The 24917-nt window shown below is 33.5% G+C and overlaps 3 protein-coding genes across 3 annotated transcripts; all 3 read right to left on the bottom strand.

Moving 5' to 3' along the window:
* LOC147390752 (NAC domain-containing protein 62-like) lies at window positions 1-4516 on the bottom strand. Its single transcript, XM_086459862.1, has 4 exons — window positions 4223-4516; window positions 3815-4080; window positions 2298-2570; window positions 1-2200 (listed from the first exon to the last, which is right to left on the bottom strand). Exons 1-4 carry the CDS (start codon window positions 4386-4388, stop codon window positions 1232-1234), a joined length of 1674 nt encoding a protein of 557 aa, XP_086315988.1. The 5' UTR covers window positions 4389-4516; the 3' UTR covers window positions 1-1231.
* A 5606-nt stretch (window positions 4517-10122) lies between these two features.
* Window positions 10123-12663, bottom strand: LOC147390751 (NAC domain-containing protein 62-like). The gene is made up of 4 exons (XM_086417312.1): window positions 12246-12663; window positions 11874-12151; window positions 11007-11282; window positions 10123-10907 (listed from the first exon to the last, which is right to left on the bottom strand). Exons 1-4 carry the CDS (start codon window positions 12508-12510, stop codon window positions 10647-10649), a joined length of 1080 nt encoding a protein of 359 aa, XP_086273438.1. The 5' UTR covers window positions 12511-12663; the 3' UTR covers window positions 10123-10646.
* Window positions 12664-21243: 8580 nt separating this feature from the next.
* On the bottom strand, window positions 21244-24917 carry LOC147390750 (protein NTM1-like 9). The gene is made up of 4 exons (XM_086460290.1): window positions 24584-24917; window positions 24112-24386; window positions 23100-23372; window positions 21244-23002 (listed from the first exon to the last, which is right to left on the bottom strand). The coding sequence occupies exons 1-4, from the start codon at window positions 24747-24749 to the stop codon at window positions 22361-22363; spliced, it is 1356 nt and encodes a 451-aa protein (XP_086316416.1). The 5' UTR covers window positions 24750-24917; the 3' UTR covers window positions 21244-22360.

Genomic DNA, 24917 nt, shown 5'->3' with positions numbered 1-24917 from the left:
TTTACACCATAATTTAAGGCACTCAAAATTCCATTAAATAGAAACAAAGATACATAAGTAACACAGTAATACAAAATCCAGAATTTTTACATATATGCACACACTTCAACCAAAACCCTATAGAGTTTCCATAACAGTCATTATCTAAAGCATTAATTATAAGCACTATTAATGCTCAGGATAGAATTGAATGGAGAAATAGGATTCATGTTGGGATAAGGCGTATGATAGTAACGAGTCTCTATCATTCACGACTTCAAGTATCTCCACACCCCGATGAACATAATGAACAAGGACATAACCAGTGCAACAAGGACTGTATATTTAGGTAAAAAACTTGGGTGACTAGTGTTTGTCATCTACCCAAAACAGCCCATTGATGATATGGTCTGATTCAATGATATTATATTCATGCTTCTCGTTGATGATTAAAAACGAGGGAATTGAATGGAATCAAAATATGAGTAATCGGTTTGATGAAAGTACAGTAATATTCATCATCTCGATTATAAGAAAGGAGAGAATTGGAAGGGTTTAATGGATTCAAAGTTGGAGAAAGGAACACGGAAAAAAGGTTTAACATGAGAAAGAAGTGGACTTTCAAAAATCCTAAATGAGAGAATAAGAGAATTATGAAATTTCTATATCTCTTGTTTAGGATATTTTTAACCCATACATAAGTTGCAGAACTTGATGTAATGCAACTTTGAGATCTTGGGTTCCAAACCATATTACACACCAAATAAAAAAGAAGTGGTCTTAAATGGTTCACTAGTAGAAGGAAAGGTGTTCCAAGATGCTCAGAAGCATTGGAATGGTATACAAAGGAGATATTTCAGTTGGGGTCTAGGGAACTTGTAAGCAAATGACTTTCGGAAATTCGAATATATATATTTAAGGTTATTGGATAGAGATTTCAGTAATAACAGAGTAATTGGAGAGGTTTTGGGTTGAGTGGAGGAATTTGAGAATGCTTCAATAAATTTATATAGTGAAACCTGTCCACAATATAAATTTAGTGGGAATTTTATTTGGTTGATTTTTTTTCCCCCTATTATCGTAATGGGGCAGGATTAGATCCACTCTAACCACCAAATAAAAGGAGGGCGTGGGACTAAATTGATAAAAGTCGCTGGCTATCTATAGCAGGTTTGGCTTTCACCTGCTCTTGTGCCACTTGGGTGTCTATTTCATTGAGAAGATCCTCCCAGTAGTTACTGGACGATGAGTCCTAGTCATCAGCGGTATCCTGGAATTGCAAGCCATTGCTGAAGACAATGGTAGAGTAATCCTGCTGGAATTGCATGCCATTGCTGAAGGCAATGGTAGAGTAATCCTGCTCGCTACTAGTAGTAGCAGGTTTTGCTTTCACCTGTTCTTGTGTCTCTTCGGCATCTATGCCAGTGTCAATATCTTCGCAGAATTTTTCGAAAGATGAGTAGTACTCATCAGTAGTATTCTGGAATTGCAAGCCATTGTTGAAGGCAATGGTAGAGTTGTCTAGGTAAGAAGATCCTTCCCCGATGAGCATGTCAGAAGGAAATGGACTAGATAAAAGCCGCTCACAAACTATGGGAGGCTTTGCTTTCACTTGTTCTTGTGCCACTTCAGCATCCATGTCAATGATAATATCTTCCAACAATTTATTTAAAGACGAGTCGTACTCATTAGTAGAATCCTGGAATTGGAAGCCATAGCAGAAGGCAATGGTAGAGTAATCCTGCTTGCTACTTGTAGCAGGTTTTGCTTTCACCTGTTCTTGTGACTCTTTGGCATCTATGCCAGTGTCAATATCTTCGCAGAATTTTTCGAAAGATGAGTAGTACTCATCAGTAGTATTCTGGAATTGCAGGCCATTGTTGAAGGCAATGGTAGAGTTGTCTAGGTAAGAAGATCCTTCCCCGACGAGCATGTCAGAAGGCAATGGACTAGATAAAAGCTGCTCACAAACTATGGGAGGCTTTGCTTTCACTTGTTCTTGTGCCACTTCAGCATCCATGTCAATGATAATATCTTCCAAAAATTTATTGAAAGATGAGTTGAACTCATTGGTAGAATCCTGGAATTGGAAGCCATCGCAGAGGGCGATGGTAGAGTAATCCAGATAAGAATATCCTTCCCCAGTTTGCATGTCAGACGGCAATGGAGGAGAAATCTTGGGTTCCAATGTCTCAAGTGTTGGCGCATTTGAGAAACCAACCTGAAGAAGCAAGTGCAAGAAAGCTTTAGTTTTTGGGTTCCTGTAAAGTTGAGTTTCATATGAAAGTAGAAATTGAAATATCGAATTTCTGCTTCACCTCTTTAGTAATCATTTCGGCTTCATGATCTTCCACATGAGAAGTCATATAATTACTGTAGTCTCTCTCTTCAGCTACTAAAGCATTAGAACTCATATTGTCTGATTCATCATCCGGCCACCAAGTTGCTTGAACCATTGCATGGTTTGATGACATACCATCAAGAGAAGATTTACTGGAGGTAGGAGATGAGTCAATTTGTACTACATCTTCATTGTTCGAATACTCTGTGTTTTCATTCTTATCAAATAAACGACAAAGAACAAAAGCATCCTGCACAAGGCAAGAGTGATGGAATTAATAAAATTCTAGCAATGCACAGAGACACATAGTTAATAAATATGTATTATTGAATACTACAATGAATTCCAAGAAAAAAAATTGATAGATTTCAGTACTAATATAGTAACACACCAAAAATCTCAAAACAAGTGATACAAAAGTCATTTATAAACTTCAGAAATTTAAATAAGACATTGTCAACTGATCCCCATATACAATGTCTTGAAATTTGCCATTTTCTTCACATTCAGGATTTTTGAGTCTTTAGCCAATGTTCAAACAAGCAATATCATTTATTCTCAACCAACAAGAGAGTATCAAGTTCAAAAATAGAGTTTTTAAAAATTTACACACAAAAATGCAAAAGTGCATTCCTAACCTGCATTTTGGCATACAAATGCTTCATTCTACCCTTCTTCCTAAGCATGTCCAAATGAAATTGCATTTCTAACAGAACTAAATCATCATCACATTGACTCCTCTGCATTAACCAGGTTTTTATTTCTTTATAAAATAGTTAATTATTTTTTATAGTGTATATATTTATTAGGGAAGAGTTGGTTGGTTCTACATCTTCACTGTTCGAATGCTCGGTGTTTTCATTCTCATCAAATAAATGACAAAGAACAAAAGTATCCTGTACAAGGCAAGAGAGATGGAATTAATAAAATTCTAGTAATGCACAGAGACACACAATTAATAAATATGTATAATTGAATACTACAATTAATTCCTAGTAAATTAAAAAAATATACATATATGATAGATTTCACTACCAATATATAGTAACACACCAAAAATCACAAAACAAGTGGTACAAAACAGAGGGAAAAGTCATTTATAAACGTCAGAAATGTAAACTAGACATTGTCAAGTGATTCCCATATACAACATCTTGAAAATTGCCATTTTCCTCACATTGAGGATGTTTGAGTCTCCGATCCGTGTTTGGACAACCAATATCACTTATTCTCAACTTACAAGAGAGTATCGAGTTTGAAAATAGAGTTTTTAAAAAATTACGCACAAAAATGTAAAATTACATTCCTAACAAGCATTTTGGTATACAAATGTTTCACTCTTCCCAGCTTCCTAAGCATGTCCAAATGAAATTACATTTCCAACAAAACTAAATCATCACCACCATCTATCATTTCTAGGTCGACAAGAATAAGAAAATTTCATTCAAAACGAAATTTGAAAAAAAAAAAAAAAAAAGAGGATTAAAATCTCACCAGTGCAGAGTTCGTCGTACGATACTCGTGAATTATCCAGTTGGTCTTCTGACCCTTTGGAGCACGCCCTACGTGGAAAACCAGAGTCCTTTTAGTACCGATCAACTTCTTTCGAGATGAGCGAGATTTTATATCTCGAGGTTTTCCTGTGACTTTCCAATAACCTCCTTCCGTTGCCCTATTAGAACGAAGACTTTTTGGATACTTTTGATCAAGGGGACAAAAGAAGAGCCACTCTGGATCACCGTTCTTAGTCTTTGAGAAACCTACAACAAATCAAACATTTTGATCTTAAATTCAACTCCCTAAGAAATTGAAACCCTAGATGCAACCGAAACTATTAAAAATTAAATAGAACAACATACCCTAAATTAATTAATAATGGAGAAATAAAAGGGTTTCTCTTACGAGGCAATTCGAATGGCTCCCATTTGCAGAGATCAATTTCTGCAATTAGTTCTACTTCGGATTCTTTTCCTTTGTTCTTGAATCGTATGAAGTCGATGAGTTCTTCGTCACTAGGTTTAAATCTGACTCCTTTTGGCAGATTTTTAAGAAAAACATCCAGATCCATCTCTTCTCCCAAAACAACACAATATGCCCTAATTTCAGAAACCAAATCTAAGAATCATCAACCAACCACAGAGCTTACAAGCTGTGTGTGTGTGTGTGTGTGTGTGTGTGTGTGAGTAGACCGAAGAGAACGACTTCGAATCGAATTTAATACCCGCGTTAAATCGTTAAACCTTTCTTATTGCATAAATATCGAAAATACCACTGTGACAGGTGTGAGAAACATAATATGAGAGAAATACGAGGGGCAGTTATGACTTATGAAAGAACTTTCTTGCTTAGGAGGGAAGAAAGGTAGTTGGCGAATTAGAATGAGCCACGTAGGATACATGCGTTTTCTTTCCGTACTAGTGTTTAGTGTTGAGTGTTGACCAGTTGGACCATTTGATGAAGAGTTTGATTAGCCTTACTAACTTAGTAAGTATTTCACCCTTACTAAGGACCTTGGGCTCACTTTACAGAATCCAAAAATATAATAAGATGCTTCAGGATTTTTGAGAATAAATATTCTATGAATTTTGAAAAAACTAATTGTTGGTAAATTTTATTTTTTGCTGTTGAATTTTAAATTTAAGATTGGGACTTTTGTGAAAGTTCGTTAGTAATCCATTTCAAAACATTGGATCAAAGTTTTTTTTTTTTTTTTTTCTAAAGTTGAATGGTTTTTTAATCTGAAAAAGTGAAATTGAGAGGGTTGTGTTGTTGGACTGCTGATGTGATAATCCATTTCAACAAAACGACCCTTAGTAAGGTCGAAAATCTTACTATAAAGTAAGGATAGGGTTTCACCTGGATGAATGTTCTCGAAGAAAGTGAGTGGACCTTTCTTAGTTTAGTCGTGCTGTGGTGACACAAACGGAGATAAAAGGTAACAAAATGATGTGCTGTCGCGCACATTACCATAGATATCTTTCCACGAGATACGAGTAAAAAGCATTTATGATTATGTGAACGCTACCATTTTTGTCACTTTTGTGTCATTACAGCATTTTCCTTGTTAGTTTGCATCTAACAACAGTTTGGAGTAACATCGTGGAAGTGTGTATGAATCATAAATTTTTTCATCGAGATACACATTTGCATTATGTATATATAAATATATTTTTTTAAATAATTTTTTACTATTTAATATAAATTATCTTTATATGTATTATTTATAATTCTAAAATTTATTAATAAAAATAAGAGTTGGGATCCGTTGACTCCTAAGAATGACTCATGCAAAATACATATGATCCCAATAAAAGTTAAATATTAAAAATGTAATACAAAAATAAAAGAGAAATATGTGTTTTTGAAAAAAAATAGATAAAAAAATTCAAAAATATACATAAAAAAAGCACATATCTCAAAATCTTATAAAATTATTTATTTCTTAGTATTATTTGATCACAACTTTCGTAAGAAAATCGCAGGAATCAACGGATTTGAATTCGGATGAGTATTGGAGCATTCAAGAAGAAATCTCCGTGTCGGGAGATTTTAGAATTTAAAAAAGAGATTTCTTGATAATCTAAGTTTAGAAGATATAAAAAAAATACTTCTATTTAATAAAGTTATGTTAAAAAAGAGAAATATCGAGTATTTGTGTAAAATAAAATAAGAAAATTAAATATATATATATATAAAAACAAATTTGACCCACGATATTGGATTCTATTGAACCTATCGAAGCATGAGGCATACGTCTCATACCTCTAAGACGTAAGCCTTATTAATGTTTGATGAGGCTTAAGCCTCAAGACATGAAGCCTACGTCTTGCCTAGAAGCGTAGGTTTTTTAAAACACAAATCTCGAAGATACTTATTTCAAAGATTAATTTGAATCATTATATTTTACATTTAAAAGTTTAGGATCATATGTTTTTTTCATGAGTCAGTTTTAGGGGTCAAGCGATCTTGGCCCTTAAAAGTAATTTAACATGGTCACCCTATGCTTATTTAAGATTAAAAAACCCTTTACTTTTTCATTTTTCTATTTTACTTGACGTTAACAAATAAATCAAAGGTTGAAGATTGTCCACAATTGAGAAAAAACATTATAGTTTTTTTAATGAAAAGTAAAACCAAAGAGTTCCTAAATAAACATCACTTTTATTTTATGTAATAAAGAGATAGAAAATGTTGGATTTTTAAAGAAAAAAAAAATCAAGAACTGTTTCTTTTTTGTGATGTTAAAAGATGAAGCTTTTATGATCCTTTTTTTGTTAATTTTCATCAAAGAACTAACTGGTTTAGAGTTCTTTAATTATTGTTTTTTTATTGCTAAATTATTTTTTGACAATTGAGAGAATCGTAAAAGTTTAAGTGCTTATAATCGATTTCTATAGTTTATAGTTGATTGATTTCTCACTTCCTCTATGAAAGTGGGCAATTTGTTGAACCACATAAACCCTTGTGTGTCTTCGTGTTTGATTGTTTCGATCTTACACTTGTTTCACTTCCTCACAATAAGAACTTAGTCAAGAGACGTGAGGGGTTGTGTCTAAATGAACATATTTGCGATTGATCGGAATCAATTTGGGAATAATTGACTCTACCAATTTCTAAAAGTCATTTCTTGAAACACAGGGATTTTAACGGTTAGATTTTGAATCTCATTTTGATTTTGGAATATAAAAATTAAAATGTAAAATGTTCTTTTAGAGTGCAAAACATGGTTCAAAAAAATATAATCTTATGTGTATAAATTACTATTTTTAAAGACTGCATTTAGAATCTAAAGCCAAGAATATCCATATGCTTATCCTATTGAAATTTTTTATACATAATATTGTAGAAATTTGAATTTTGTTAAGAATTCTTGGATCATCATTTTATGAACCCTAATAGGGTATTTATAAAGGTTACATCAACCAAGATGGTAAGCTTAATCTAAAAATCTTAGATAATTAATATAAATTATTATTAATATTTAAATTTAAATATATTAATTATCAATCATTCTTGAGATAGAAAATAGCTATTGATGAGATACACTAGCAATGATTCAGTGTATCTCATGCACTTTAATACAATCTATCTAATGCTCTAACAAATATTATATACTTAAGCGTAAAAAATAGAAATAAAAAAAATACTTTGACATAAAAACACAAAAAATCATCATCATCACTAGCAATTAGAGGTGCAACTTGGTTCGGTTCGGTTCAGTTTGAGGTCAAATTGGAACCAAATCAACATAGGTCGGTTCCACTAAATAAGAACCAGAACCGAACCAAATTCCATTGGAATCAAACCAACCCAAACCAAATTAAAGTCGGTTTGGTTCGGTTCGGTTTCACGGATTGCAAATATTTTATAAATTATAAGTAATATCTTTTAATGAAAAACTAAACATAAAATTTCATATAATAAATCACAAATTTATCCATAAAAACCCATTAGTTTATCCATAAAAGATCACTAATCTACATAATAACTCTTAAAATAATTCATAAAAATTATTATATACATATATATTTATTTATTGCATAGGGGTCGATTCTCGATTTGGTTCGGTTCTATACAAACTTGATCTAAGAACCGAATCAAATTTGATCGGATCTCCATTTTTGTAATCCGGAACCGGCCAAGTTGCACCCTTACTAGCAATGTCAAGTCTAGGGGTGTCAATGGGTACCCATTTATCCGGAATCGAATAGGAACTGAAATCGAAAATCCCGATTCCGATTCCCTTTTTATTGGAACCGATTAGAGTCGGGTTTAATATGGAACCGAACCAATAGAAACCAGAATCATTAGATTCTATTCGATGGATACCAACAGGTACTCAAAACCGATTTATTTTGTCATTTATTTTTACATTATACATTATTTAAGGTAATCCTATATTTTAAAATTTAAAATATATAATATAAAATTCTTCAAATTTCATATAAACTAAATATTTGAATTTAAGAAAGAGTCATTTCTTTTTAAATTTATTACTTTTAAAGGAAATACATTTTAATATTTGAAAATAAAAGTCATGCATCTTCATTTTAGTGGAATAAATTGTTATTAAGTTGATACTTTACAAATAATATGTTATTTTTTAGAAGAAATTTTTTATTATAATGATTTTGAACTAATTTTTCTCATTCGATTATTGAGAATCAGAACCGACGGGTACCCATGATTTTTTATGATTGCGGTTCCGATTCCACTTATTTTAAAATCAAAACCGAAACCAATAAGAACTGAAACCGATAAAATATAAAGGTTATGATTCCAAATATCATACTAACCGAACCGGAACCGACACATTGACACCCCTAGTCAAGTCCCCATCCAAAAAGTTTCGTCCAATCAGAGTTGAACATTTATCCTCATAAAATGGGGGTTGAAAATGAACTGTTAGCAACTTCAAACAGAATGCTATAGAAGAATGAAAAATAGGCAGAAGATACCAGACATAAAAAAAATATTGAGAAATTCACCAAAACAGTATCTATAGACGGATGAAAGATAGGAAATACATAGAAGATGGGCACAAATCAAATAGAATATTAAGCACGCAAAAACACAAATCAAATAGAATCAACCTAAATATCGAGGTAGGATACCCATCTAGGATGTTAAGGATGGCGCGGCTCATACAATCCACACGACTCATATTGAATGCTGAACATAAGAATGATAAATTAAATTATTGATGCAGAATCATAGGTTGATCATATTGATGAATGTTTAACACTAAAAAAAAAAAAAATATATATATATATATATATATATATATATAAAATAGCTATAATATGAAGAACAAGGTATACAATTTGAACCCCAAAACTCTGATAAATTTGTGGTGATTACCGTCTTCATCATCAGAGCTTCATCTAGAGGGCCACCCCCAATAAGTTTGGGATTTCAATAAGACAATGATCAAACCATGGAAAAGAATCCCACAACTTTCAGCATTGATTAATCTTTTTTAGAGAGGTAGCTCAGGATTTGCACTTTACTACAATTGTGATAACAAAGGACTCCAACCTTGGAAACTACAATACATATATGGAGTCGGGTAAACAAGTTACGAGGAAGAATCTCCCAATAGTGGTCCAAATGCAAGGTCGGGGATGAAAATGGTAGGAGCCACAGATTGAGGGAGTTAAAATTCTCCCATTTGATTCCAAATGCTATAGATGAACAAAAGATGTGGCACTAAACGACCTGCTCTGCAGAAATGCTCTTTATACCAAGACATAAGGCACTCAAAGTTCCACTAAATTGAAACAGAAATACAAAAGTACACACACATTAATACAAAATCCAGACTTCTTACATATATGTACAGCACCTGTAAACACTCCTACCAACCAAAAATCTATAGAGTTTCCATAACAATCATTATCAAAAGCCTTAATTATAAGCACTAGATTATAGTGATGAGTCTCCATCATTCATGACTTCAAGCATCTTCAAGCCCCAATGAACATAATGGACAGAAACAAAACCAGGCAACAAGGACTGTATATTGAGATGAGAAGCTTGGGTGACTAATGTTTGTCATCCACCCAACACAGCCGATTGATGATATGGTCTGATTCGATGATATTATATTCATACTTCTTGTTCATAATGAAAAACAAGGGACTGGTTAAAAAAATCCTAAATGAGAGAATAGGAGAATTGTGATATTTCTATATCTCTTGTTCAGGATATTTTAATATGTTGAGATTTAACGCCATTTTAACTGAAATAGGCGTGTGGGGGTGTTGTACTTCTTATTTGGATTTTGGGTTTCTAGTTTAAACCCATAATAAGTTGCAGGACTTCATAGAATGCAACTTTGATAGTGTGGGTTCAAAACCATTTTACCCTCCAAATAAAAAGAAGTGTTTCTAAGATAGTTCACAAAGGTGTTCTTAGCATTGGAATGGTATACAAAGGAGATATTCGGGTGGGGTTGTAGGGAACTCCCAAGCAAATGGAAGGGGATTCGAGTATGGGAGATTGTTTTTAGGAAATTCGAATAGATATATTTAAGGTTATTGGATAGAGATTTCGGTAAAAACGAAGTAAATGGAGAGGTTTCTAGGTTGAGTGGAGGCATTTTGAAAGTACTTCGATAAATTTATATCGTGAAAGCTATCCACAATATAAATTTTTTAAGCCCTTAGTGGGAACTACGGAATTCCTAAATCTTTTATTTGGTTGATATCTTTTTCCTATTTTCCTAATTGTTCTCTTTTAACAATTATCGGATTCGTAGGGTGTGGGGTGGGATCAAATCCACTTTATCCACCAAATAAAAGGAGGGCGAGGTACTAGATAAAAGTCACTCGCTACCTATAGCAGGTTTTTCGTTCACCTGTTCTTGTGCCACTTGGCTGTCTATATCATTGAGAAGACCAGCCAAGAATTCTTCGAAAGATGAGTTGTTCTCATCAGTAGCATCATTGGATTGGCGGCCATTGTTGAAGGCAATGGCAGAGTTATTCGGACAAGAATATCCTTCCTCATTGTGCATGTCAGAAGACAATGGAGAAGAAATCTTGAGATCAATTGTCCCAAGTGTTGGCGCATCTGAGAAATCAACCTGAAGAAGCAAGAGCAAGAAAACTTTAGTTTTTGAGTTTTTTCCACATTATAAAATCTAGATGAAAGTAGAAACTGAAATATCAAATTTCCTCTTCACCTCATTGGTAATTATTTCGGCTACTTCATCTTCCATGTAAGAAGCCTTATAATTATTGTCATCTCTCTCTTCAGGAACTAAAGCATCAGAGCTCAGATGGTTTGATTCATCATCCGGTAACAAAGCTGCTTGAACCATTGCGTGGTTTGATGGCATACCTTCAGGAGAAGAAGATGTAGTCGCAGTAAGAGAGGAGTTGGCTGGTTCTATATCTCCACTGTTTGAATGCTCGGTGTTCTCATTCTTATCAAACAAACGACCGAGAACAAACGAATCCTACACAAGACAAGAGGGATGGAATTAATAAAATTCTAGCAAAAAATAACCATGTATTGCCGAATAGGACAACTAAATCCAAGAAAAAATAACAAATACTACGATAGATTCCAATACCAATATAGTGAGAGACAAAAAATCTCAAAAAAACAAAGTCATTCATAAACCTCAGAAATGTAAAGAAGACATTGCCAAGTGATTCCCATTCCCATATACACTGTCCCATTTCCCTAACATTCAGAATTATTGAGTCTCCGTCCAGCCCATGTTCGAAGAAGCAATAACATTTATTCAAAACCTGCAAGAAAATATCAAGTTCGAAAAAAGAGTTTTTTAAATAATTACATTTCTAGCAAGCATTTCAATATACAGATGCTTTAGGCTTCCCAAACTAAGCATGTTCAAATGAAATTACATTTCTAACAAAACTGAATTGTCCATAGGCTTTATGATCTTGTGACTAAGCATCTTCTAATCGACCTTATTTTATAACAAACAATTCTAATTATTTGAGTTATAACAGAACATCATTCAAAACATCAAAAATCGAAATTTTATATAATAAAAAATAAATTAAAACTAAAATCTCACTTGAGCAGAGTTCGGAAAGCGATACTCGTGCATTATCCAATTGGTTTTATTACTCTCCCGATTCTTTTGATCATCCCTTTCGTAGAATACCAATGTCGTCTTGGTACCAATCAACTTCTTGCCCCCAGATGATGGAGACATTATTGGTCGATCAGCTCCGGTGGCTTTCCAAAACCCACCTACGGTTGCCCTATTAGAACGATGACTTTTTGAGAATTTTTTACTACGGCGATAAAAGAAGTACCACTGCCGATCATCATTCTTAATCTTCGATAAACCTACAACAAATCAAACATTTTGATCTCAAATTCAACTCCTTGATTCTCAAAGAAAAACAAACCCTAAATTAATTGATAAAATGGTTTTTCTTACTGGGCAATTCGGATGGTTCCCATTTGCAGAGATCAACTTCTGAAATTTCTTCTACTTCAAATTCCGTATCTTCGATCTTCAATCGTAAGAAATCGATGAGTTCTTTGTCCGTAGGGTGAAATCTGTATCCTTCTGACAGTTTGATAGATGAAACACCAATCTCTCCTCCAAAAATAGACAAATTTCTTCGTAAGAAATCGATGAGTTCTTCATCCGTAGGGGTAAATATGGATCCTTTTGGCAGTTTTATACACAAAACATCCATCTCTCCTCCTCAAAACAACACAAAATCCCTTAATTACAGAAACCTAATCAAAAAATCAACAACCTAGAGAAACCCTAAAACACATAAACTAAAGAGAGCTTCACAGCTCTCACTCTTTCACAGTTAATCACTCTGTGCGAGTAGACCGCAGAGAACGACTTCAAAGACCCGTATCAAATTGCTAACCCCTTGTTATTGTATAAATATCGAAAATACCACTGTGAGTGAGAAACGTAATAGAATTAAAATACCAGGGGTAATTACGAGAGGTTAAAAACTTAGGAGGGAAGATGGGAACTGCCACGTAAGACGCAAGTATTTTATTTCCGTACTATGATGACGTACACAATACAGTGTTACCACGTTGCCACTTGGATGAATGTTCTCGATGAAAGTGACTGAATCTTTGAATTACATCGTTGCATTTCCAAATGCTGCGAAAATCTATGTAAAATGCCACATGTCTAGGAACAAAGAGGGTTTCTTAAATATTACATATATTTCCATGTAACTAACAAGTGCTAACACGTCGATGTAAATGATTATATTTTGTATAGATAAATATATATTAAATATTTAATTTTTATAATTTAATATAAAATATTGATAGAAAACTAGAGTTTAGAGCGAAGAGATCCACTTTACAATCGGGTAAAAAAGGAAAGATAGTAGAATTAGAAAGAGGAGAAAAAGAAAGTAATATATAACCATTCGGCATCACTCAAAACACCTTACGTTTTACCCTAATGAATATAGTTGTCGATCTTGCACAATTTAACAGACCAAATCATCTCAAAAAAAGTTCAACACCTGATCACTTATCATTCTTAGAAAATTACAGAGACAACATCAGACTTTTTTTCTCTCTCTCTTTTTCTCTCTTTGAAAGAGAAAGGGGATTAGGGTCTCAAAAAATTGAGAGATGGATTAAGGTTCGTTCTGTGAAAGTGCATCCGTTCATTCTTTAGAATGTCGTGAAAGAGAGACTTGTCATGTGATTGTGAGTGAGAAGATCGTTGGAGAAAGGGAAGACGAACCCTTACTTGAAATCAAAGATTTACAGACCGTTTCCCATGTAGGGTTTGTGAGAGAGAAAAAGAAAATCGAGAGATGGTCATGAGAGAGAGGGGAGATGAACCCATACCTAAAATCAAACATCTGTCGAGGGAAAAACTTGTTGGGTAAATTACGACCTCTAAGATTCATGTGTGAGAAAGAGATAGAAAGAGGAAATAGATAGATATATGTGTTACACCATCGAATGTCTTTATGGAGATAGTATTATAAATTATTTTTCTTGAAGTTTTTAATAAGGTAGGAAAAATGTATTTGATTTCCTTCTAATTTTATAAGAAAAAAAAAAAGATTATTCTTTGAATCTATGTTATTAAAAGGATTATATTCTATGAACTTTATGATCTCTGTTTGTTCAAGTTTTTTAGGTCGATTTAGTAAATTTTTATAAGGTAAAAAAGTCGATTCTTCTTGGAACCGAGCATCATTATATGAGGTGAGTGATGCAAAACCCAATAAAATAAGAAGGTCGGTTCCCCTTGGAATTAAGCATCATTCTATGAAGTGAGTGATGCAAAACTTAAGAAGGCCAAAAGGTCGATTCCTCTTGAAACCGAGCATCACTCTATGAGCCGAGTGATGCAAAACCCAATAAAACAACTCTAAGGGAAATGAAACAAATTTTTATAAGGCAAGAAGGTCGGTTATAAGTGAACCGAACTTCACTCTGAGGAAAATAAAACAAATTTTTATAAGACAAGAAGGTCGGTTCTACGTGAACCGAACTTCACTTTGAAGGGAGTGAAGTAAATTTTTATAAGGTAAAAGAGTCAATTTTACGTAAACTGAGTCTTAGTCCATAAGGTGAACCAAGCCCTACTCATATGAGGTTAAGCAGGTTCAAAAAGGTTAAGTCTCGAAAATCTAACGTACATGAAAGATCAAATTTGTAAAAAATAAGCTTAGGAGATTAAGAATCATATTAATTTGAAAATCAAAGATGATGCTCACTCAGGTCAGAAGTATTTCTCGAAGGCAGTTTTTAATACATAAATCTCTACTTTCGAGAGTGGACTATATGGAGAGATAAAATCGTCTCCCATCCAGATCTTTTATCTACACTATTAACATGCACCCCGAGACAAGCACATAGCATCATTTGAAGAAGACTATATCTTATTAAGAAAGAATCACAATTTAAGAGGGTTATTTTCTTTTTTATGTACTTATTAATTGGGATAAAAGGTAATATGGCCAATTGTAATTTAATTAGGGTTAGGACTCTTTTTAGGATTTTTCTATTTAAAGTTCTTAAGACTATAGTAAAGGAAAGAAAAACAAAGGGGAGGTGAGGAGGCCATGTAACCAAAAGATTTTTAGTGAAACGGCCCATCGAATCTGTGGACATAGGCACGTTTGTTGAAGTACGTAAAAGATCATTGTATTATCTATCTTTCCATGTTCTTTCTATTATTTTATAGATTTAATGATGAAATCATGATCGAGGTCGATTTATCACAAAATCAACATTTACATATCTTATGCATCATAATATGATGCATATTATTCTCCTACACAAATCAACATCCCACTCTTCCTCTCTTTTTTTCTCAATAAAATCCCACAAATAGGAGGCTTAGAAAATAAGTTAAACTTCATTCAGATGTGTTTGATGTTTTACACCAACAAAAATTTATTTGGGCTATCATTATCCAAACCCAAATCCGATTTCAGTTTCGGATTGTTTACATGTTTCTTTTTAGATTTGTTGAATCAAAGTTAATGATCCATTAGTATATGATGTTTTTTTTTTCCTGTGGAGTACTTGATTATTAATAACCTCTTGATTTGATATTTAGTGAGAGGTTGATTGTTGAGTCAATGATTCAATGTCTTGAGAAGTTTCGATATTGGTGAACTAATGGTTGTCTCCAAGTCAATATAAGTAAAATCAAATTTCAATACAACTTGACAAATTACACTTGCACACACACGATCAAGTTAGGACCATGTGGGAAGTAAGAGCCAGAAATACTTAGAACATAAATAATGTCATTACTAGCTGGATAAATGTATTTGAATGCAAGTTCTGAGAAGCATAGTAAGAAGTAGTTCTGACAAAATTTTGTGTTTGAAAACTATTTTAGATTCTGGTACAATGATTAGAATGCTTTTACATGTAATAATTATTGTCTTAAACTTATAATTCATCTAATTAATGCCCTAAAAAGTAATAATTACTATTTTTATTTATAAAAAATGCTACCTAATCATTTTAAACTAAATATATACCTTTTTTTTAAAAAAAAATACAAAAATGCAGTAAAACCACCCCTAAAAATTGGTCATGTAAAAAATAAAATTTGTATAAAAATAACCTGTATAAAAAACATGACAACTGTCACATAGAAAAAATAACATGTATCATCCTATATACAACTATATAAAGATTTTATGCATCCATAAATAATCATAAATAACTATGTCATAATCAATTATATTCATAGTATTGCTGTGTTCCCTTGTACATACGGGAGGCTTTGACTATATTCAAAAAGTGTTTACGTACCTTTTAGTTAATCTGATTATTTAATTGGGAATTATAATTCTTTATTTATCTTTTACAAAGAAATCAAGTTCTATGCTCGATTTCCAGCATTATATTCCTTTATTTTGTTCTACTAGACGCTAGAGTTACTTGTTCAATTATTAAAAGAGTTAGAGATTATAAGAAACCGATCATCTTTTCTTATTCTTCTAAATTAATTTTAATCCATTTTTTATTATAATTAACACACAAATATTTTATAATTAAAACCAATCATGACTTCAATTTATATAATAAAACACAACGGTGAACTCAACTCCTTTTATCCCCCTATAAAGAGTATTGGGATTTAATATTTCTATGAATCTAAAAGATAATTTTTAATTTTATTGTCTTTTCTATCTCTTCTTGTCTAAGAATACTCTTTCAATTTGATTGTCTTTCCTCTTCTTCCTTCTTTTTCAATAATATCTCTCCAACTTTATTATCTTTCCTCTACTACCTTTTTTCTGGATAGAATCACTCCAACTTTATTACATTTTCTCTTCTACTCCTCAACCCCTAAGAGGATGGTGACATGGGAAAACTTTAGTTCTAGAATATGGGCAATGCAAATTCAAAAACCAAAAAGCCAAAATTTTTACATGTTCTTGAAGCTTAGTACCCAAGTTTCCTTCTGACACAATATTCTAGGATTGTAAAGTCTAAAAACATTTCTTTTAGTAAAGAATTTTTTCTCTTTCAATGAATTCAAGCACTCCACTTTAAGCTATCCTATGAGGAAGAATCTCCCATAAGTGGTCCAAATCTATTCGCAGTTGCTTTTACCAAGTAGCTCTAGAATGGACAAACGTGAATGTGATAATGCTTTGGTTTTCTCTACTATGTATAGTCCATGCGTAGATGCACATGTATTAAAAAAACGTAGAATTTATGCAAAATTAAAACTTCTTATAATTACTTTAAGTTATTTTGAAAAAAATTAAATACATATTTAATTTTTATCACTTTTATATATTACAAAATCCATTTTGCAAGTTGAAACATTAACTAAGGTGAATTTGTAGATGAGATAATAAAATGATATTTGTGTAATTTTATGAAAATAATAATTAACTAATGAGGATATGGGTGTGGTGAGACCTTAATTTTATTTTTTGATGAAAATGATCTTGATAATAGTAAGTTTAAAAATAAAAGTGGGGGGCATTTTTTAGTTTCAAAATTTGGTGTCAACAAACACGACCTTCTCTCATTATAATATTAAAGATTTTATCAATTATTTCAAAAAAAAATTTCTACTATTTAAATCAAAACAGTTTTATACTATTTAATTATGGGTAGCGTTCAATGGCAAATTTTTTGGCAAAACATTTTTCAAAACATGAGTTAGAAGTTTTGGAATGGGCTGATTTTTGGTGAGGATGATCTCTACGGTGAAGAGATCATCCTCACCAAAAATCAGCCCATTCCAAAATTTCTAACCCATGTTTACAAGCTGAAAAATTGTGGACCGTCCATGTTTTGTAAACTGTTTTTGATGGGGTTAGAAGTTTTGGAATGGGCTGATTTTTGGTGATGATGATCTCCTCACCGTAGAGATCATCCTCACCAAAAATCAGCCCATTCCAAAACTTCTAACTCATGTTTTGAAAAATATTTTGCCAAAAAGTTTGCTAAAAAGTTTGCCATTGAACGTGACCCTTTAATTATTTATAAAAATGCTACAATGATTATTAATAACAAAACGTATTTTCATGACAGTTGTGGTGTGGTATATGTCATACTGCCATGGGTGTCCCAACTGTATGTGGCAGATGTCCATCAATAATACACCATACGTTCTGTCGGAAGCTCTTGAGGACTATGGGAACCTCGCACCTTCTACGAACCCATATCTCGTGTCCTCTCTGAAACCTGCCGAGCAACTCTGGCTGAGGATGAGGCTCGCCCCTTAGCTTGACCTTTCTTTTCAAAAAATTGTATTATTTTACTAAAATAGCATATTTATTTTTATGTACTTAAAAAAACTTGATTTTAACAAATAGAATATGCCATAAGTTTGTAAACACATGAGGGTATCTCAAATATTCACCAAGATTTAGAGGGGTCTGTCGAAATACTATAATCTGGTTAGTGGTAGGACCAAATGAAGATGCTTTAACTAACAAACAATATAATATAAATAAATGTAAGCTTCCTTACCCACTCCCACATACTTTTATATCATCATTACCCTTTTTTATATTTGTAAATCACAAATGCGTGGGTGATGCGGGGTAGAAGAAAAGACTCATGTGCCAAAAGTGAGCAAGTTGGGGAAAACGCGTCATGCAACAGTGTTTTATTTCATTCTATTGTTACTAATGTACATGAAAAAGGAATTTAACAAGTAGAAATTTGTTGCATTTGATGGACTTTTTTATTTTTTTGATAACCAGGGATCTCGAGAGACAGCAGACCAGGTATATAGACCACGCTCTTGTCTAAGGACTAGTCCTCAGGCACATGCAACGCCCACACATCACACGCATCAGGTAAGTGAGGATGTGCCCTCATGGGTGTCCCGTAAGAAAGTAATGCTCATACTAAGTATTGGGCTCATGACCTATAGACAGTAACTACTTATCAATCAGAAATTGCCATTGAGCTAATCCTTCAAAGTTACATTAGAAGAAGTATTATCCCACCAAAAGGGTAAGATTCATTTTCACTCCACCAATCACTAACCATAATTATGCATTAGAGAGAAGAAGAGACAAAGACCCAATTTTGACAAATTTGGGTTCCTTGCAAATATTCTAAGATGTTCATCGGACTTTCAAAACCAATTCATTAAAATCCTTATCTTAAATAATCTCTATGGCTATGATTTTTACCTAGATCACAAATGCATATGAGCTATAATTTATCATAGGTGGATCTTCTCCTCAATTGTTATCACCTTGGAGCATTGATATGGTACACATCAAAGTATATCTGATAAGCTAAAAAATCTCAGAGATCAATCAAAAGGCCCCTCCTATCATTCTTCATTGACGATTTTTGTAGCTTGTCTCTTTAAACCTCAATTTAGTAATTTTCTTAAGATATTACAACCCACCAATGATCATGAGTGGAGTTAGTAAGGAGGCAATGGGGGCACTTGCCCCCACTAGGGTTGTCAATGAATTGGATCAGACTTGAAATATGATCTGCCCGATTCGATAACTTCGGGTTTGGATCGAGGTTTTGGTTTCTGATAAGGTTTCAATCCAATATCTTATTAGATCAAATCTGGATCAACCATGTCCCAATCCGATAAAGACCCCATCTGCTATTATTTTAGAATGTATATAAATTGTAGTATATATTCGTTGGGATGTGCAAGGTTTATTTAGATTTTGTATATAAAACCAGGTTTGGTCCGATCATGACCACATCCAACTGTTAATGGATCGGGTATGGATCTTATTATTGAGTTCTGACAATAAATCCGACACAATACTTATCGGAACCGTCCCGGATCCAATTGGAACCTTGTTGGATCGGTAGCAAATCAACCTCGATTTGATCTGGACCTGATCCATTGACAGCCCTAGCCCACATAGAACTTTGAGATACCCCTTATTTTCAATTAATTACATGCCTTATTAGCCCCCACTCCCTCCCCCCTTACATTTTTTTAAAATCAAATTGCCTCTTGACTGGGCCTTCTCTCTTAGACTAATTGGAAATGATTTAAATATCCATTTTTTACAATTTCTAAAAAAAAAAAAAGTAAAACCTATAAATTTTTTCTCAAAACTATTTTTCTTCAAGTCCTTCAAGTGTACCATTAACTAGAGTTTGCTGCCACTACTAAAAAATGCAGGCTCCTTCTAACGGACTCACTGATATCATTCAGGAATATCCATTTTAAGGTGACATTGCTACCAAAGGTACAACTCTTTCCCTCCCTATTTGTTCTTTTCATTTCTTGGGGATTATCCAATCTCGGTTGAGCAATGTATTCAACAAATCTTGCGTCAATCTTCATATTTAAACGCATTTCTTGTAAGTGTTTATTAATGCCTAATACACATTTGTTACGTTTATTATTCTACTCTCGGAGTACATAAAGGATTTTCATTTCTCCAAGAGATATTAAACACGTCTACGCATTAACGAGCCACGCTGTTCTCTTGGCGATTTTTGTAATAAAGCTCCTCGAAAATGATTTCATCTGGGAACATATTGTTAGAATGTCTTTTACTTTACTTGAATCGAATGGTGGTGGCTTATTGCATAGCACAATTTTATTGGAGCTTACTCTTTCTTTTAACATTTTTTTTCTACTTTAATTCTTGTCTAATTGCTAATGTTATTCTATTTTACCATTATGACTCTTTCATTTATTGGAATTTCGAATCTAAGCAGATATTGGAATGGTTTCATGTGACCCGGATACTCTTTGGAGTCCAAACCCACTAAAATTGGTTTTTGGATCACTTGGATTTCAGGTCAAGTCCCATTTTATTCCCTATTTGCAAATTCTTTTCTCTGGGTCTTTACACAAGGATCTTCAGCTCGGAGAGAAATCATATCTTGATGCCGTAACAATTGGTATTTGAGCTAGGTGTAATCAAAGATACAAAAATATCTCAGGGTCCAAATACTTTCGACTGCAAAGGTTTTAATATTAAGGAATCTAAGATTTGGCCAAGGACTGGGGACAGAACTTGTAGGAGCCACAGATTGAGGGAGTTGAATTGAAAATTTTCTTGGGATTATGAGGAAGACATAGTTTTCAAGGTAAATCGTGAAGCTGGAACTCTCCCATTAAGGTGCTTGATTCCAAATGTGACACATAATATGAATTTACATAGATATCGACAGGCTATATAATTCCAAAAGTTCAACAATTCGATTCAAAGGGTACTAACGGAAAAGCACGTTCATGGATTCAATCTTAAGATAGAGATTGATTGAATTTTGTACAACCTGAATTATGAATCGAAAGCGAAATAGGGTAAAAGCAATAAGCTGTTTGACTAGGAATAATTTCTAACATAATTGAGGACACAGATCCCTTTCCCCCCTTTACTCAACAACTTCAAGCAGCAATTGTGGTACTACTACATCGTAAAACCTGCAAATTCAATGACATTGAGAAAATTTTCCTTTGCAGAAATGCTCTTTATACCCTGATATAAGGCACTCAAAATTCCTTTAAATAGAAACAAAGATACATAAGTACACACACATTAATACAAAATCCAGAATTTTTACATATATGCAAACACTTCAACCAAAACCCTATAGAGTTTCCATAACAGTCATTATCAAAAGCATTAATTATAAGCACTATTAATGCTCAGGATAGAATTGAATGGAGAAATAGGATTCATGTTGGGATAAGGCGTAGATGATAGCAACAAGTCTCTATCATTCACGACTTCAAGCATCTCCACACCCCAATGAACATAATGAACAAGGACATAACCAGTGCAACAAGGACTGTACATTGAGGTAAAAACACTTGGTGACTAGTGTTTGTCAACTACCCAAAACAGCCAATTGATGATACGGACTGATCCAATGATATTATATTCATGCTTCTCGTTGATGATTAAAAACGAGGGAATTGAATGGATTCAAAATATGAGTAATCGATTCAATGAAATTACAGTAATATTCATCATCGATTATAAGAAAGGAGAGAATTGGAAGGGTTTAATGGGTTCAAAGTAGGAGAAATGAACACGGAAAAAAGGTCTAACATGAGAAAGATTGGAGAGAAAGAGGTAGACTTCCAAAAATCCTTAATGAGAGAATAAGAGAATCATGAAATTTCTATATCTCTTGTTTAGGATATTTTTAACCCATAAACGCAACTTTGAGATCATGGGTTCCAAACCATATTACACACCAAATTAAGAAAAAGTGGTCTTAAATAGTTCACTAGTGGTTGGAAAGGTGTTCCAAGATGCTCAGAAGCATTGGAATGGTATACAAAGGAGATATTTCAGTTGGGTTCTAAGGAACTTGTAAGCTAATGACTTTGGGAAATTCGAATATATATATATATATAGTTAAGGTTATTGGATAGAGATTTCGGCAATAACAGAGTAACAGGAGAGGTTTTGGGTTGAGTGGAGGGATTTTGAGAATACTTCAATAAATTTATATGGTGAAAGCTATCCACAATATAAATTTAGTGGGAATTTTATTTGGTTGATTTTTTTTCCCCCTATTGTCGTAATGGGGCAGGATTAGATCCACTCTATCCACCAAATAAAGGAGGGTGAGGGACTAAATTGATAAAAGTCACTCGCTACCTATAGCAGGTTTGGCTTTCTCCTGCTCTTGTGCCACTTGGTTGTCTATTTCATTGAGAAGATCCTCCCAGCAGCTACTGTACAATGAGTTGTAGTCATCAGCAGTATCCTGGAATTGGAAGCCATTGCTGAAGGCAATGGTAGAGTAATCCTGCTCGCTACTTGTAGCAGGTTTTGCTTTCACTTGTTCTTGTGACTCTTCGGCATCTATGCCAGTGTCAATATCTTCCCATAATTTTTCGAAAGATGAGTAGTACTCATCAGTAGTATTCTGGAATTGCAAGCCATTGTTGAAGGCAATGGTAGAGTTGTCTAGGTAAGAAGATCCTTCCCTGAGGAGTATGTCAGAAGGCAATGGACTAGATAAAAGCTGCTCACAAACTATAGGAGACTTTGCTTTCACTTGTTCTTGTGCCACTTCAGCATCCATGTCAATGATAATATCTTCCAAAAATTTATTGAAAGATGAGTCGAACTCATTGGTAGAATCCTGGAATTGGAAGCCATCGCAGAAGGCAATGGTAGAGTAATCCAGATAAGAATATCCTTCCCCAGTTTGCATGTCAGACGGCAATGGAAGAGAAATCTTGGGTTCCAATATCTCAAGTGTTGGCGCATTTGAGAATCCAACCTGAAGGAGCAAGAGCAAGAAAGCTTTAGTTTTTGGGTTCCTGTAAAGTCAAGTTTCATATAAAAGTAGAAATTGAAATATCAAATTTCTGCTTCACCTCTTTAGCAATCACTTCAGCTTCATGATCTTCCACATGAGAAGTCATATAATTACTGTAATCTATCTCTTCAGTTACTGAAGCATCAGGGCTCAAATTGTCTGATTCATCATCCGGCCACCAAGTTGCTTGAACCATTGCGTGGTTTGATGACATACCTTCAGGAGAAGATCTACTGGCGGTACGAGACGAGTCAATTGGTTCTACATCTTCATTGTTCAAATACTCCATGTTTTCATTCTTATCAAATAAACGACAAAGAACAAAAGCATCCTGAACAAGGCAAGAGTGATGGAATTAATAAAATTCTAGCAATGCACAGAGACACATAGTTAACAAATATGCATTATTGAATACTACAACCAATTCCAAGAAAAATAAAAAAGACAAATATGATAGATTTCAGTTCCAATATAGTAACACACCAAAAATCTCAAAACGAGTGATACAAAAACATAGGAAAAAGTCATTTATAAACCTCAGAAATTTAAACAAGACATTGTCAACTGATTCCCATATACAACGACTTGAAAATTGCCATTTTCTTCACATTCAGGATTTTTGAGTCTCCGGCCCATGTTTAAACAAGCAATATCATTTATTTTCAACCTACAAGAGAGAGTCAAGTTTGAAAATAGAGTTTTTAAAAAATTACGCACAAAAATGCAAAATTGCATTCCTAACAAGCATTTTGGCATACAAATGCTTCACTCTTCCCATCTTCCTAAGCATGTCCAAATAAAATTACATTTCTAACAAAACTGAATCATCACATTGACTCCTCCGTGTTAACTGGGTTTTTATTTCTTTATAAAAATAGTTAATTATTTTTTGTACTTTACATATTTATTAGGGGAAATTCCCAAAAAGGTAGAGAATTTTGAAAAAAATCCCAAAACAGTGAACTATTCATTTTAATTAGAAAAATGGTTTATTACCGTCTTCAAAATTAAAGCATTTTGGTTAAATTGGGGAAAAATTTTTATTGTTCTATAAAATTGTAAAATCTCACCTGCCCAGAGTTCGCCATGCAATACTCATGAATGATCCAATTGGTATTCTGACCCTTTGGAGCACGCCCTCTGTGGAATACTAGTGTCCTTTTAGTACCAATCAACTTCTTTCCAGATGAGCGAGATTTTATTTCTCGAGGTTTTCCTGTAGGTTTCCAAAACCCGCCTTTCGTTGCCCTATTGGAACGAACACTTTTTCGGTACTTTTGATTACGAGGACAAAATAAATACCACTCGCGATCATCATTCTCAATCTTTGTAGGCTTTGATAAATCTACAACAAATCAACATTTTGATCACAAATTCAACTTCCATTTTGATCCCTAAATGAAAAGCCTAATTATTACTAACTTAAAAATAAAAAAATAAAAAATAAAAAGCTTAGCCCTCTCAGATAGAAATTCTCTAAGAACAACAAAACCTACATTAATTGCAGAAAAGTAAAAAAAAAAATTAAAGGGATTCTCTTACGGGGTAATTCGGATGGCTCGTATTTGTAGAGATCAACTTCTGGAATCTTTTCGTCTTTAGATTCTTTGCCTTCGATCTTTAATCGTAAGAAATCGATGAGTTCTTCGTCCCTAGGGCTAAATCTGTATCCTTTTGGTAGTTTTATAGATAAAACACTCAGATCCATCTCTCCTCTCAAAACAACACAAAATTCCTTAGTTTCAGAAACCTAATTAAAGAACCAACAACCAATAGAAACCCTAAAATACACAAATTGAAATTGAAGAGAGCTTAAAAGCCCTCTCTCCCACTCTCAGTCTCAGCTGATCACTCTGTGCGAGTATCCGTAGAGAAC

Source organism: Akebia trifoliata, chromosome 11 (assembly GCF_017979445.1).
Source record: "Akebia trifoliata isolate Shusen 1 chromosome 11, ASM1797944v1, whole genome shotgun sequence".
Lineage (NCBI taxonomy): Eukaryota > Viridiplantae > Streptophyta > Magnoliopsida > Ranunculales > Lardizabalaceae > Akebia > Akebia trifoliata.
Note: the sequence above shows the minus strand (reverse complement) of the source record. Positions and strands in the feature narration are given on the sequence as shown.